The sequence below is a fragment of the Haliotis rubra genome, unplaced genomic scaffold (genome assembly GCF_003918875.1).
Source record: "Haliotis rubra isolate DU_JTF1 unplaced genomic scaffold, ASM391887v1 Scf1, whole genome shotgun sequence".
NCBI lineage: Eukaryota > Metazoa > Mollusca > Gastropoda > Lepetellida > Haliotidae > Haliotis > Haliotis rubra.
Window position 1 is genome coordinate 3,773,846 of NW_025764891.1, and position 14,195 is coordinate 3,788,040.

The window sequence follows — 14,195 nt, forward strand, 5'->3', positions numbered from 1 at the left end:
CAGCAATATCACGGCAGGGGACACCAGAAATGGGCTTCACTCATTGTACTCATGTGGATTCGAAACCGGGTCTTCGGCGTGACGATCCAACGCTTTAACCACTAGACTACCCCACCGCCCCCTCAGAAAAGGAACATTCTGTCACCAGACTAATGAGAACTTATCATAGACCAGTATTTGAATAGAAAGCCTGTTGAGAAGTAAGATAACTGCTGAATCTCCCAAGTGTACTGTGCATGGCGTTATTCATCGCTATAGCAACAATAGAAGTGTGGAAAATCAGCCATGAACCAGTAGACCGAAGCTTCTGAGCAACCGTCACAGACGTGTGCTGATTCATGATGTCCTAAGTCAACAGAAAATCGCTAGCAGAAATTGCAAATATTTTTAACAAAACAAGGTCTTCCACTTTTCCAGGTGAACTTTTGAGCATAACTAACATCAGAAAGGATATCACAGAAGGATTGTTAGCAAACGCATTTGGATCAACAGAAAAATAGGCAGTTTTGTGGTGCTGATCGAACTGAGTTATCAAATACATAGCTTCAGGGGCAAGGTAGAGTTTAATAATGAATCTCAGATAGAATTTGGAACTGACAACCATATTTATGTGTGGCGACAGGTGGGAGAAGAGAGGTACCAAGAATGTCTCTGTCCACACCCTGGAAAATGTCTGCATGTCATGCATTTGGGATACATAGCGTTTGAGTGTGTGAGGACTTTAACATTCCTGGAAGGGAGGATAAATACACAGAAATATCCAGCAGTGTTGGAAGAATATTTGTGGCCAGGGGTTGCTTGATTTTCACAACAAATCTTTCATCTTTCAGGATGACCCAGTTCATCAACTTACCTTACTGTACCTGTAAGATATCAACATGCTTACATAGTGTGATTCACAATGTTTCAAAAACAACCATGGACATACAAAGTGTTGAATATAAAACATGATAATAACAATTGTGTGTTGGCAAATATTCTCTACTGCATCAGAGTGATATTAAAAAAGAATGTCGTATTAATTCAGTAGGGTAGATGGATTTTGATATTCAGCTTTATGTATACAGGTACTTCCAATTCATATCAACACGTAAACAAAAACAACCTTTCAGTATGAACTGTGTGAAATGGGAACCTACAGCACAAGATAATAAATGCTGAAGAAAAAAACATACTCATTCATGAAAAATATTTCTATGTTCTTCAGGCCAATATGGCTTCCATACATCCATTCATTCTTTCAATGAATTAGCACATACATTTTAAAAATACTCTTCTTACATTAAAAATTGCATAAATATTGAGGATACAGATAAGATTATACATTTGTGTATTAATATCAACTAGAAATATGGGCAAATCTTAAACATATATGTACTACTTACAAAAACTTGTGACCACCACATTGTTTCATATAGCTACAGGTAATCTGTAATAATCGATAACCCTAGTAATATGAAAGAATTAGATGGTCTCTTTTAGTATACAACACAACTCTCATGTACCTATATACAAATGTTGAAAACATTAGATTCTACACTAAGTACTTAAGTATTTCTGGTCCAACTTGTACTCGGCCAACTTAATAACAATTCCCTAAAATTTAATTTCATCAAAATTTACTAACCAGTGGTAAAGGGTTACACAGAAAAAACGATTTTGAAGATTGTAAAGAAGGATAGTCTAAATTTTGTGCAAAAACATTCATTTTAAACAAATGGGAAAACATGTCCATATTAACATCAACAATGTAGCAATAAGAAAACAAAAACAACATCTTGAATGCAAGAACATAATCTAATGAACAGATGTGAAAAACAACCAAACAGGATTTTTATTTAAAATCCACCCATTTAAACTGGCATTAAAGCCAAATTAGAAATAGAAACAGTTTTTAAACTGCATGAACACAACTCCGTTTTTCAGAAAAAGAAAGTTTTGTTTTAAAGTAGCTGCCTACACGACATTTAGAGTAGATGCAACGAACGTAACAGGCAAGGGAGACAACTCTATGCTGACTTTGGTTTACTGTTGATCTTCCAGGCACCTAGTATGTACCGTAGACGTATAAGAAGCAGGTCTCGACCCATCTGCATCCAGCTCCAGAACGGAACCATTTTTGAACCTGTGAAGATCAAATTAACAATGAATTTCCACATTCATTTTTGATACCTCTAATTCATATCCATTTCTAATTTTCTACAAATTTTAGCGTCACAATGTCAACTTAAAAGTATCACGAAATCAACAGTCAATATACTGATTAATAATCGGATTAGATATTAGATATTCTTTAAGTAAAGAGACCAAAAAATTCAGTGTGGATTTTTTTGGACGGATATTTGAGATTGCTCCTAAATTCAAATTTTAGAATTGTATACTCAGTTCCAAAAGAAATGCAAACAACACAAAACTGTGATACAGTGGTGAATTAAGAGATTGATGTTTGCTAATGAAAACATGCAAAGAAAACAACATGAGTGCTTAAAGTGAAAATACAAATAATCTTTATTCATAACCACACATTTTTCATAAACACATCAATAAGACATCATTAGTTCGCGTCATTATGTTAAATTTGAAATGACAGTTCAGTATCGAGCATGGCCTCCAAAAGCAGCCATTTCAGCACCAGATCACCAGAACACACAAATGACAAGAATGGCCATCTGAGCCTTGAACACACCACTTCGACTTAAGTTATGTCTTATAGCCATGTAATTTCAAACGCCTGCAATGTTCACTTTCTTTTGGAATGCAGTATACAACATATTGTGAAATGTATCACAATACAACCTTGTGTATCACAACATATTGTTATACACTTTGAACCTCCAATAACCCTCCCTACTATTACTACATATACTACCCATCAAAAGTTTAGACTCACTTAAAACACTCACTATATGTTATGTATATATATATGGTTACATCGAAGATTGATGTTTCCTCTTACTTGGGCGAACCAACAGCAAACCTTATGCAGATGAATTGCACAGGGATCATGCATCAAATTGCTGGAAAGTATGTGCAATATCGTGCATGTGAACAGCTGCGTTTTAGTGTTGAGTCTAAGCTTTCGATGGGTAGTATATCAGTAGAGGATGTAACATGTACGCGAGACGGTCCCCTGTTACGTGTACAAGTGACTACCTGAGAGGGGGTCACTCATTCGCGTGACTGCCTGACAGGGAAGTTCTGCATGTCACACAAAAACGCGGTAGAGGTAATATTAGTTTCAAAATGTTCCAGAACTTACTGCAAAGATGAATACTGTAACATTTCTAAAATTAGCCATGACATTCCACTGAAGTAAATCACTTTATCAAATGCGATTACTTGATTTTACGTAAGTTGCATATGTAAACTACCATGTGTTTCTGCTTTGCCGAGAAACCTGTTCATTCACGACTGTCAAGTAACCACCACACTTGGGGATTTTACGGGACGCTTTAATCACCCCGCGCCGTGTTCGCACCTAATCGAGTTGGTTCCATGGTGATTGAATTAATTAGGGTCAAGTGCTTCAGTTAGTACCGCGGAGCGCACCCGTCTCGCGTACAAGAGACGATAGGCCGTCTCGCGTACAAATTACGTCTCTGACTATACATTATCTCATCTTACCAGTATTACTTTACCTATTACACAGAAACTAACCTTCAATCTCTTGCCATGCAATTGCTACCTCTCCAATAGGAATCTTGAAGTGTTGAGCTAGATACAACATATCTACATCAAATGCCCTGAAATTAACAAAATCGTTTCTAAGCAACACTTTATAAAACTGATGAACAGAAGCATTGATATCTTTTGATCAATTCTAACTGGGTTCTACATGAAGCAGAAATGTGTGTGTACAAATGTACAAATGTATGCAGACAATAAGTATATCTTGCACCCTGTGGGACCAACAATAATGAACTGATAATATTCACTGTACAAAATTCTTAACAAGAAATACATAGGTCATGTAATCAAAGTAATTACTAAATCTTACAGCACAGGAAGCTACTTCATCACTTCACAGGACTCCAGTAAGGTCATGTAAATTAGTAAATTGGGGTCCTTTAGGAGTTCCTGTTCAAATGCTATTTTTGGAATACACAATAATACAGCATGCTTTGACAAATTAAAAAAGAAATTTTCCCACACTGACATAGTTACTTTATCCAGAATTTGTCACCTTTTCTTGTAGTCATGACGGCACAAACAATATTATTTTACCTACTTAATATTCAATAGAGAATATACAAACTAACTTCTTAACAATGTTTAAAGGGTTATATCATTTTATGATATGCTACACTAAACATCTCACTTCCCAGTATCCCTATCAAACTTTGAGGAGCATATGTAATCCTAAGCTCTCACAACTCACCATCTTTCAACGTGCAAATTTGAGAAAAGTAAAATGGCCGCCTCCCTTGTCATGAGCTTGAAGCCACACTGTGTGTCCTTGACCCCCTCACACAGAGAAAATACACCAGGAAGTGAAACCCATACATCAGGAATGTTCGGAAAACGGAACGCTGAAAACACACAAAAACATTCTATGTTTGATTCTTCTGTAACAGCTAAAGTAATACAAGAAAATGGCTCAACTAGGATGCAAACATCCTGTATTTTCATGTTACCTTGGTAACCAGAGCTTTCACAAAGGTATCTCTGGCTCTGTACTGTAAAAGTGAGTGAGTCACTTTAGTTCTATGCCGCTTTAAGCAACATTCCATCAATATCACAGCAGGGGACATTGGCAATTGGCTTCACACATTGTACTCATGTGGAGAATCAAACCCATGTTTTCGGCGTAATGAGTGAAGGTTTAACCACTAGGCTACCCCACCGCACCTCTTGTAAGAGTAACCATCCTAAACTGAACATGGAATTACTGACTGAGTTTTGGTTTTACGCCACTTTTAGCAATATTCCAGCAACATCACGGCAGGGGACACCAGAAATGGGCTTCACACATTGTGCCCATGTGGGGATTCGAACCTGGGTTTTCGGCGTGACGAGCCAACGCTTTAACCATTAGGCTACCCCACCGCCCAACATGGAATTAAATGTACAGACCTGACAGTGTATTAAACAACAGGTAATCTATGCATTATACCAGCCACATCTACGTTTTTCCTAAAGAATTTGAAGATTCTGCAGTTCAGACCATTGCTGGTGAACCTTTCAGACAGTCCATGTTTTGACACATTTTCAAGTAGTGTCAAAGAGTGAGTGAGTTTAGTTTTACGCTGCTTTTAGCAATATTCCAGCAATATCAAGGCGGAGGACACCGGAAATGGGCTTCACACATTTTACCCATGTGGGGAATCGAACCCAGAATCGTCTTTGGGGTGACAACCGAACACTTTCACCATTAGGCTACACCACCGCCCCTAGTGTCTAAGAAAGGAAAGGAAAACACCAAAGTTACATAATTTCACCCCCAACCAGAAGACAAGAAACATGGTACAATCTCATCATCTTTTAGAAGCAACAAAATAACTGAAAGCAAATACAGTTAAACAAAACATCTACATTTCGCTATTGCAAGTTTCAATCAAACTTACCTCAGCTATAGAATCTTTTTCCAGATGTGCTCTTGACCCACACACAACACACATATTGTTCTGGAAAATATAGTAAAATAAACTGTCACGTTTATGTAGCTCATAAAATAATCTGCAGGCTTTGACAAAAAATTCAGCTAAATTTTATTTATTCAAATCCGCATACATAACTGTTACTATATATTTCTTAAAACATGTGAGCATTATAAATTCCATGACAATTTTGTAGGTTTTTATCCCAACACCATCTCATTATATTAGCGCGTAATACCAGAAATACCATCTCAAAACAATACAAAATTAAGTACACAATTTAATCATGTATTTACACACTTATTACAAGCATTGGTGGAAGTATATTTCACAGTTACCACACATAACAAGCTTAGGGTACAGGGGACATGAAGTTATGGCACTACTTATGCAACATTACATCTGACAGAATCTCACTTTGCAAATCTCAACATACCTGATCATTCAGTTTTTTCAGTTCCACTTCTAATTTTTTATAGTCACTGAATTTACTTGCACCATCAGCATCAGCAAACAACATCAGTTTGCCTCGACCCACAAATATACCCTGAAATAAAATATAAGGATTACGTTTAAGTCACAGTTTGTTAAATAGCTGGGGGTGACTTTTGGAAAACTGATTTGCAACATTCCTTAAGACTAGCCATTTTCTTATTAAGTCACAGATAACTTTTCAGAAATGTAAATGCCTCAAGTTTTGGGGGATATACCTAAATGACATCACGTAATGTCCACTACATAAGATTTCAGTATAACGCAATTCCTTCAATATGAGGCTCAGATATTATCAATCAACCCAATCCCCTGTTGCAGAATCATGTATACATACCAATCTAATGGCTCCTCCTTTTCCTCTGTTCTTCGCTAATGTTAGAACTCGCACTTTGTCTACACCATACTTTTCAGAATAAGTTAAAGCTACCTGAAACAAACAAAACATCACGTTTAATGCTGACTGTACCTAACATATATACAAGAAAATACAGGTATATTGAGGGAACAGGAGCTAAATCCGATTTGTCTGGCTCATTTAGCTTTCTAGCAATATTCCAGCAATATCACAGCGGGGAACACCAGAAATGGGTCTTCGGCATTACAAGCAAACATTTTAATACATTGAGTTTACATACCTCAGATGTTTTATCTTTACTGCCATCGTCAACAACAATTATTTCAAAACTGAAAGACGGGTTGCTTTGCTGGAAATAAAAACAAGAAAGATAATGTTTTTGTTTTGTACGACTTAACCTTTGGTCTCAATACTGGCATTTATACCATTATTACAAAACTACTAGTGAAGAAGGGCACTGATGTTTATCTTATTTGAAATGAACATACAAATGCATATGCTATTTCATTTCAACATTATCAGTTAATTGGCATTAGTGTTCAAATATTCCATTCTAGGATACATCCTGAATTACACAAGTATTGTCTATCTTGTAACTAACAACAACAACAAACTAATAACAAAGTGATAAATCAATATAACATGTTATGCAAATTGTTAACATGTTAATTCTGTAATTACTTGCAACACATGACACCAAACACTCACCTGTCTGCCCTCAAGGTACTCTAAAGCTTCATCCAGCATAATGGATACTGCAGAAAAAACCATGGCATCAGTGTTTTGATTTCATTACTTTCTTGAGTATGTTAGCCATGAAAACACAGCAATTAATACATCAGCTAATGCAATTTACTTATTAACCCAAACTCACATTTCTTGAACATGTTAAGTGAAACTGTATTGTAGCCTGTATATTACTAACAAATACATTCAAGTGTAATCACGGTAATGAGAAGTGTGTAATAAGAAAGGTATGATACATTTTGGATGATAACTTCTTTATTTCATTATTATGCAATGTCTTGGTATAGATTCTTATACATTGCATTATACTATAACAATGAAATTGTCATCCATAAAGTATCATACCTTTCCTATTATTCATCAACTTTTAAAATGCCAAGCAACATGATATTTGATTACTTTATATGATTACATTATACTTTATTTCCATAATTACCACTACTGAATTATCAGTCTATGAACATTCAGATATAAAACAAATCAATCATCTATTCAAACCAACGTCAATAATTAGAACTCTCTTACATCTTGCTTCTTCATTGTAAGCTGGGACCACCACAGTCAAGTCGACGCTGGGCGGATCATGGATGCTTGGAAATTCACCCTCTGTCTTCCTTTTGGGGTCATGGAAAGATTTTTCACTCTCATATCTTCCCAAGTCAGGATAAGCTACAGATGTGACATATATTATCACTAGACACTGCAAACAATAGAAATGGTATCATTAATACATTTAAAATGAAAACAAAAATACATGTATAAGATAAAATATAATTTCATCATCTTTTAACACTCTTCATCCACAAGATTATCTGTGTATTTCAACCAATAACAAAAATGTTTAAAATATGGAAACTGATAATTTTGTGCATTTTAGAATCATATCATGGCTCCACGTCACCACCTGTACGGAAAGTGGCAATTTGCTAAACGGAGGCCTAAGGTTATACTTCCCAGCGGGGAGGTGTTTGCACAGCTTAACACATGAATACATACAGTCAAACTGATGCAACAATATTGGTCGTCAGCCCTCTAGGATAAATTATTCACTTTAGAGCCTTCAGAGTCAATGAATGACTGTGTCATTTATTGCACAACTAAAATATACATAGTACGTTGCTATTTGACTCACCAGGGACAAAATAATTAAGGCAGCCACCAAAAGAAAATAAAAAATGCTCAACAAGTCCATCTCCACCGGCTTGTTCCCTTGAGTCGGAAGTTGCTGGAGGTAACGGGCACTTGCCACCAGGCGGCGTTCAGTACTTCCTGTGAACATCCACTCATCCAGACATGTCATTGTATGGATGATCGGGCATCACCCTAAAAGAGGCCCTTCAAGGTTTTACAATGTAAAACTGAATCAAGTCTCAGAATTGGAACATATACGGATACTAGATAATACTTATTTCAACTTCCGGATGGAATTAATTTAAGTGCGTGAAAAAACGTGATCAGGATTGCTGTGAAAATTAAATGCGCATCAAACATGATTTCTCCCAACAACTTCTTTAAAATTAATATGAGCGACGTTTCGGCGTAGTTACTAACACCGATATCAAGCAAGTATTAATAATACAGAAGTTGTATAGCCATAGAACTCTCCTCGTTGTTCATCACACAAACTTTTAAACGCCACTCAAAGAAGTTATAATTTCTCCGTTAACTATATTAATTCGTTCAGTTCGAAAACAAGATAGATTGTTGTCGATTTAGTAATATATCCACTCTGCATGGGTCATGGTGTGTCTGTAAACAAAGTGTTCATGTGGATTCCGATCTGATGTTATCAAGCATGCGATCACCACGCTACATTTGGACCTACCCACACGTACACAGAAAGATGAACACGTACAATACACAATTCCTGTTTCTTAAGAAGCCAGGGCTAACGCTGGGTGTCGGGTAGCGGTGTGTCACAGATCTACAGCTGAAGATAACGTACATGTGGCAACAACCATACCCTATCATTTAGATACACTTGTTGTGAATGAGCAGTGGAAACATTTCTAACTTGGCTGGATACGAGAGTGGGAGGTCTTTCGGAATCTGGCCTTCGTTGTCTATACTTATACAATCACATTGGGTGCAGAGACAAAGATGGCTGTATAATGGGTTTCTTCGAGAAGGTAGGGAGCGTTAACTGTATGTACAAAATAAGTTGTTTCGCAGTTATTTAGTGAAATATTAGAAGTTAATTACTAAAATATACATATGTTAATATGAGTGAGTTTTGATTAACGACAGTAGGCCATTACCCTCCCAATCCTTATTCTGGCACTATTCCGAATGCTGCTTTAGAATAGGCCTAACAGCCTAGGTTGGTCTTAAGAGGTGATCAAGTGGATCGTATGGTCGAGTTATATGTCAGTGTACCCCGACAACGTAGGTGATTGCCCTCCCGATCCGTATTCTGGTCTTCTCGTTTGTTTGTTGTAACGAGGCAATCAACAATATCCCAGCTATATGACGGCGGTCTGTATAGCTAATCGATTCTGGGCCAGACAATCCAGTGATCAACAGCATGAGCATCGATCTACGCAAGTGAGAGACGATGACACGTGTCAACCAAGTCAGCGAGCCCGATCCTGTTAGTCGCCTCTTACGACAAGCATGGGTTACTGAAGATGAATTCTAACCCAGATCTTTCTTTTATAACGTTTATTAAATGGCCATTGAAACTCACGTCAAAACGGGTGAAAATGAACTGCGCGCACGCACGTATACACACACACCGCTTGAATCTCAAAAAGCTGTATCCGCCCGTGGCTAAGACTGAAAACATTATATGTATATCCCTTTTTTTCGTGTATTGACCATTTACACACAAATAAGACTGAAGTATATAGGTGAGGTGAGGTGAAATTGGGTTTAACGTCGTGCTTGAGAATATTTCGCTCATATGACGACGTGCATGCCTGTGTATGTGTAGGTGTATGTGCGGCTGCTTGTACTAGCCCAGACTGAAGCTGGTTTTATAGTGCTAGCCCACTGATACCATGCCGCAGTGAAGCATGAATACCCCACTCAGACACATTATACTGACTCCGAGCCGACCAGTCCTTGTTGTGCCCATTGATGCCGAGCGCCAGGCAGGGACCAACAAGTACCATATTTTAACGTCTTTTGGTATGACGCAGCTGGGGATCGAACCCGCAACCTTCCGCTGTAACCACTACACCACGGAGGCGGTCGAAGTATATAGGAAAGTGGGCACGGATTTGTATGACTATGGGATTCAATGCGCCCTGAATTTTATGCAGTCCTGAAGCGGCTTTAAACTCACTCACTCACTCACTTTCACTCTGTGGGAATAACAAAACCTCTTGGTCCTCCTCTGAGCCTGCGTACATGATATATGAAATGATTTGTGTTCGTTTATATGATGTCATGTTAATTTATAAATAATAAAACGACAAAAACTGATTAAATCGGACAAAATTAGTAAAATATGTACAATATTATCCTACATTTCAGCTGAATTGTTTGCTGTGCTGCGCGCCCTCGTCGCGTGACAAGCGGCGCCAGACCCGCCCTCTCTCTGTCTACGCCTCCACAAAACCTACAGCGACAACCCAAAACCGGAGAAACGGCACTGACGACAGACTAAGCGTTCTCAGTATCACATCGTCGGAATTAGACGTGCCCTGCTAAACCTTGCCGAACAATCATCAGGATACACCAATTACATAAGCATTTAGTGAGTATATTTTGCTCCTGTAAAAGTCCTTTTAATTTAGTAACCCCCCACACTACAGCAAGAAACATAACAATAGCAAATAGAAACAGAAAATCCAAGAGCCATAAAAAGATGGGGTTTTTGGGGGGTTTTTTTTTTAGTGGTGGTAACAATTGTTTGTTGTTTAATGCAGCACCCCTTAGTTATTCCAGCTAGACCAGACAATCCAGTGATCGATATCACGAGGATAGATATGTCCAACTGGGATACTATGACATGCATCAACAAAGTAACCGAGAGTGACCACCTGACTCTGATGAGGGGCGGTGGAGTAGCTTAGTGGACAAAGCGTTCGCTCGAAGACCAGGGTTCGATTCCTCCCATTTCTGGTGTCGTGATAATGTTGGAATATTGCAGAAAGCGGCGAAAAACTAAACTTACTCACTAATGACCGAGTATTATTGTGGTCAGTCGTGCGAACATCCTTGTTGCAAACTCTACTATATTATGTAATTAACAACTCCTCTTCACGATCGCCTACACCATGGCTGTATGTACATGCGTCTGAATGCAGAAAAGTGACAATACTGTGTGCACGTAATGACTCCACCATGATAACTGATAGTTTTAACACTTCTTTTCTACAGTACATTTTATTCAATGGCTCCTGGCAATGTCTGGTTATAACATATAGAGGATGTTTTGTTAATGTTGTCAAATAACTTGTATATTTCATCTCGTGGTCTGACAAAGTTGATATGTTCCCGAGTGGCGCCACTCGGGAACATATCAACTTTGTCAGACCACGAGATGAAATATACATGTTATTTGACAACATTAACAAAATTTTCTATTTATAATATTTTGATCATCGTTTATAAATGATCGAGACACCGAGTTAGTCTGCATATTATTACACAACCCAACTACAGTCTAGCCCTTGAGTTCCAGGCAAAAGTGATATTTAACTCAGTGAAGTAACATGTTATTCTACTCAGTGAAAATACCAATATTTACAGTATTTCACCCTTAAGAAGATAATAAAATACGTTAACACGTATATTCGGCTTAATTAATCGTAAGAACGACGACCAACCCCTCCCGAATTTACTACATCATCACTCTCAGTCTTGTGCTGACATTATACACCAATAATATGTACGTTAGCAGGTGCGTTGTACTGTGACTACGTGAAGCGCCTGTAAAAGCTGAAGTGATTAGTAAGGGAAACAACTCTTGAACTCATAATGTGTTTGAACCCGGAAGTCATCGAGAAGCAACCCCGTAGGTCACGAGACTATTATTTTGGTGGTGTTGTCAATATTTTTACGCTGTTCGTGCGATTCGTTTCTTTAAAAACGGTTCTTTGTCCTTCACCGAAACAGAGTTACTGGTTGCAACAAACAAGACCGATCCTTTGCAGGTTAGTATAGACATAGGCAGTGTAAACAAAACGACAAAGTCATGCTCCACCATTCATTGGAACAGAAATGTGAGCACCTCTTCTGTCATGTACTGTAGTCTTTTTTTTCAACATTGCCTGTCATATTTACTAAAAATGAAACGTAAACGCTTTAAATACCACGTTTCTAACAAAAAGTAGCTCAAGACATTTATTAAATGACATAAGTACTCTCATAATTAGCCATGCAAATCGCCGCATGATTGAACCGGATGAATGGTTGAAACATGCCAGAGGTTGGTCCTTCAGCATGTTTAAGTGTTTCTTATGAATCATTCGAAGTTACGATGTTATTGAGATGGTGGTAAAATGGTAATAACATTTAGGATGTTTGATTATGACATGCTGAGTCATACTGAATTCACTTCAATACATCTTTAGACTCAAGGTGTACCTTAACATGTTTAATATATCTTGTAAGGCAGGGTTGACATGCTCATTTCAATAGTATTTAGTAAAATCTGTACCCATTTGCCTAATGCTATTTATTCCACTTCATATATATCAGATGCATACACATTTTATGAACAACAGACCGCCTCCGTGGTGTAGTGGTTAGAGCGTCCGCCCGGAGAGCGGAAGGTCGCGGGTTCGATCCCCGACCGCGTCATACCAAAAGACGTTAAAATATGGTACTTGTTGGTCCCTGCCTGGCGTTCGGCATTAATGGGCACAACAAGGACTGGTCGGCTCGGAGTCAGTATAATGTGTCTGAGTGGGGTATTCATGCTTCACTGCGGCATGGTATCTAAGTGGGCTAGCGCTATAAAACCAGCTTCAGTCTGGGCTTGTACAAGCAGCCGCACATACACCTACACAAACACAGGCATGCACGCCGTCATATGAGCGAAATATTCTCCCAGCGCGACGTTAAACCCAATTTCACCTCACCTTATGAACAACATGGCACATGAGTCCACTATGGCCCATGAGTTATGTACTTCAACTGTTTTAAAAAGTAAATTCTACAAATTATTGACAATTTTCTGCACACTGACATTACAGCTTCATGCTCAAAGGTATCAGGATATGGTTGACCTGACCTTTACCATATGACAAATAATTTTTGGATTCATTGTTTCTCAAAATATTAGAAAAAATCTAAACGAAGTCCCCAGAAATCCTGAGAAACTGAAAGTTTGTTTAGACATGATATTCAATGATTATTCTAAGTGTATTAACACTCATGTGTCACTTTGTTTTGAGCTATTTTGATGTTGATTAGTCATTTATTGAAATAGTCTCAGGCATTCGTTGGCAACATTGATAAAATCATGACAAGATGTAAATATATTGAAGCATACGTTTTGCAACATATGGTGGTTTGTTCTATAGAAATGTATAGAAATATGGTATTCATGGTATTCGCTGGAACATTAAGCATGGGTTTTTTTTGTTGGAAAATGCATATTGAATACACTTTATTCAATTACAGTTACAAGAGCCTTTCTGTTTCATTTATGCCATCTCTGAGACCTATCTTGCTCTTGATAGAGAATCTGCCCATCAATCAGAAGGATGTTGGTTCGATCCTGGCCTTATACCAACAAAACATTAAATGATGGTACTTGATGTTACCCTGCCTGGCACTCAGCATTAAGGGGATAGAACATAAGTCAGTGCTTGGTGTAAATGTTAAACTGTGGCAGGGTATATGAGTGGCATAGCACTTTAAAACTGTAGTTACACTGGATTAGTACCAGCAAAATATTCATGTTCATTATTATTTTGTGTTGCAATGGCCCCTTACTAAGTTATTTATATTACATAACATTTATCATGATCAAAGCTAAGTATGATATATCAAGTCAAGTAGAATCTTCAAATAAATTGAGTTTTTATCCTTTTTTGACAACAACT

General features: G+C 37.8%; 2 protein-coding genes across 2 annotated transcripts in view; one reads left to right on the plus strand and one right to left on the minus strand.

The window, feature by feature from the left end:
* Positions 1-1,227: 1,227 nt before the first annotated feature.
* Positions 1,228-8,437, minus strand: LOC124271667 (dolichyl-phosphate beta-glucosyltransferase-like). The gene is given in 11 exon segments (XM_046706856.1): positions 1,228-2,125; positions 3,658-3,743; positions 4,379-4,466; positions 4,469-4,529; positions 5,565-5,624; positions 6,034-6,144; positions 6,427-6,519; positions 6,728-6,796; positions 7,156-7,202; positions 7,720-7,894; positions 8,327-8,437. Coding segments are annotated over 11 exon segments (966 nt in total). The 5' UTR covers positions 8,387-8,437; the 3' UTR covers positions 1,228-2,009.
* Positions 8,438-12,148: 3,711 nt separating this feature from the next.
* The window catches only part of LOC124271759 (H(+)/Cl(-) exchange transporter 5-like), a 73,184-nt gene continuing 71,137 nt past the window's right edge, over positions 12,149-14,195 (plus strand). The window contains exon 1 of the mRNA XM_046706950.1: positions 12,149-12,296. The gene's annotated coding sequence lies outside the window, so the exon portion shown is untranslated. The remainder of the gene's footprint in view (positions 12,297-14,195) is intronic.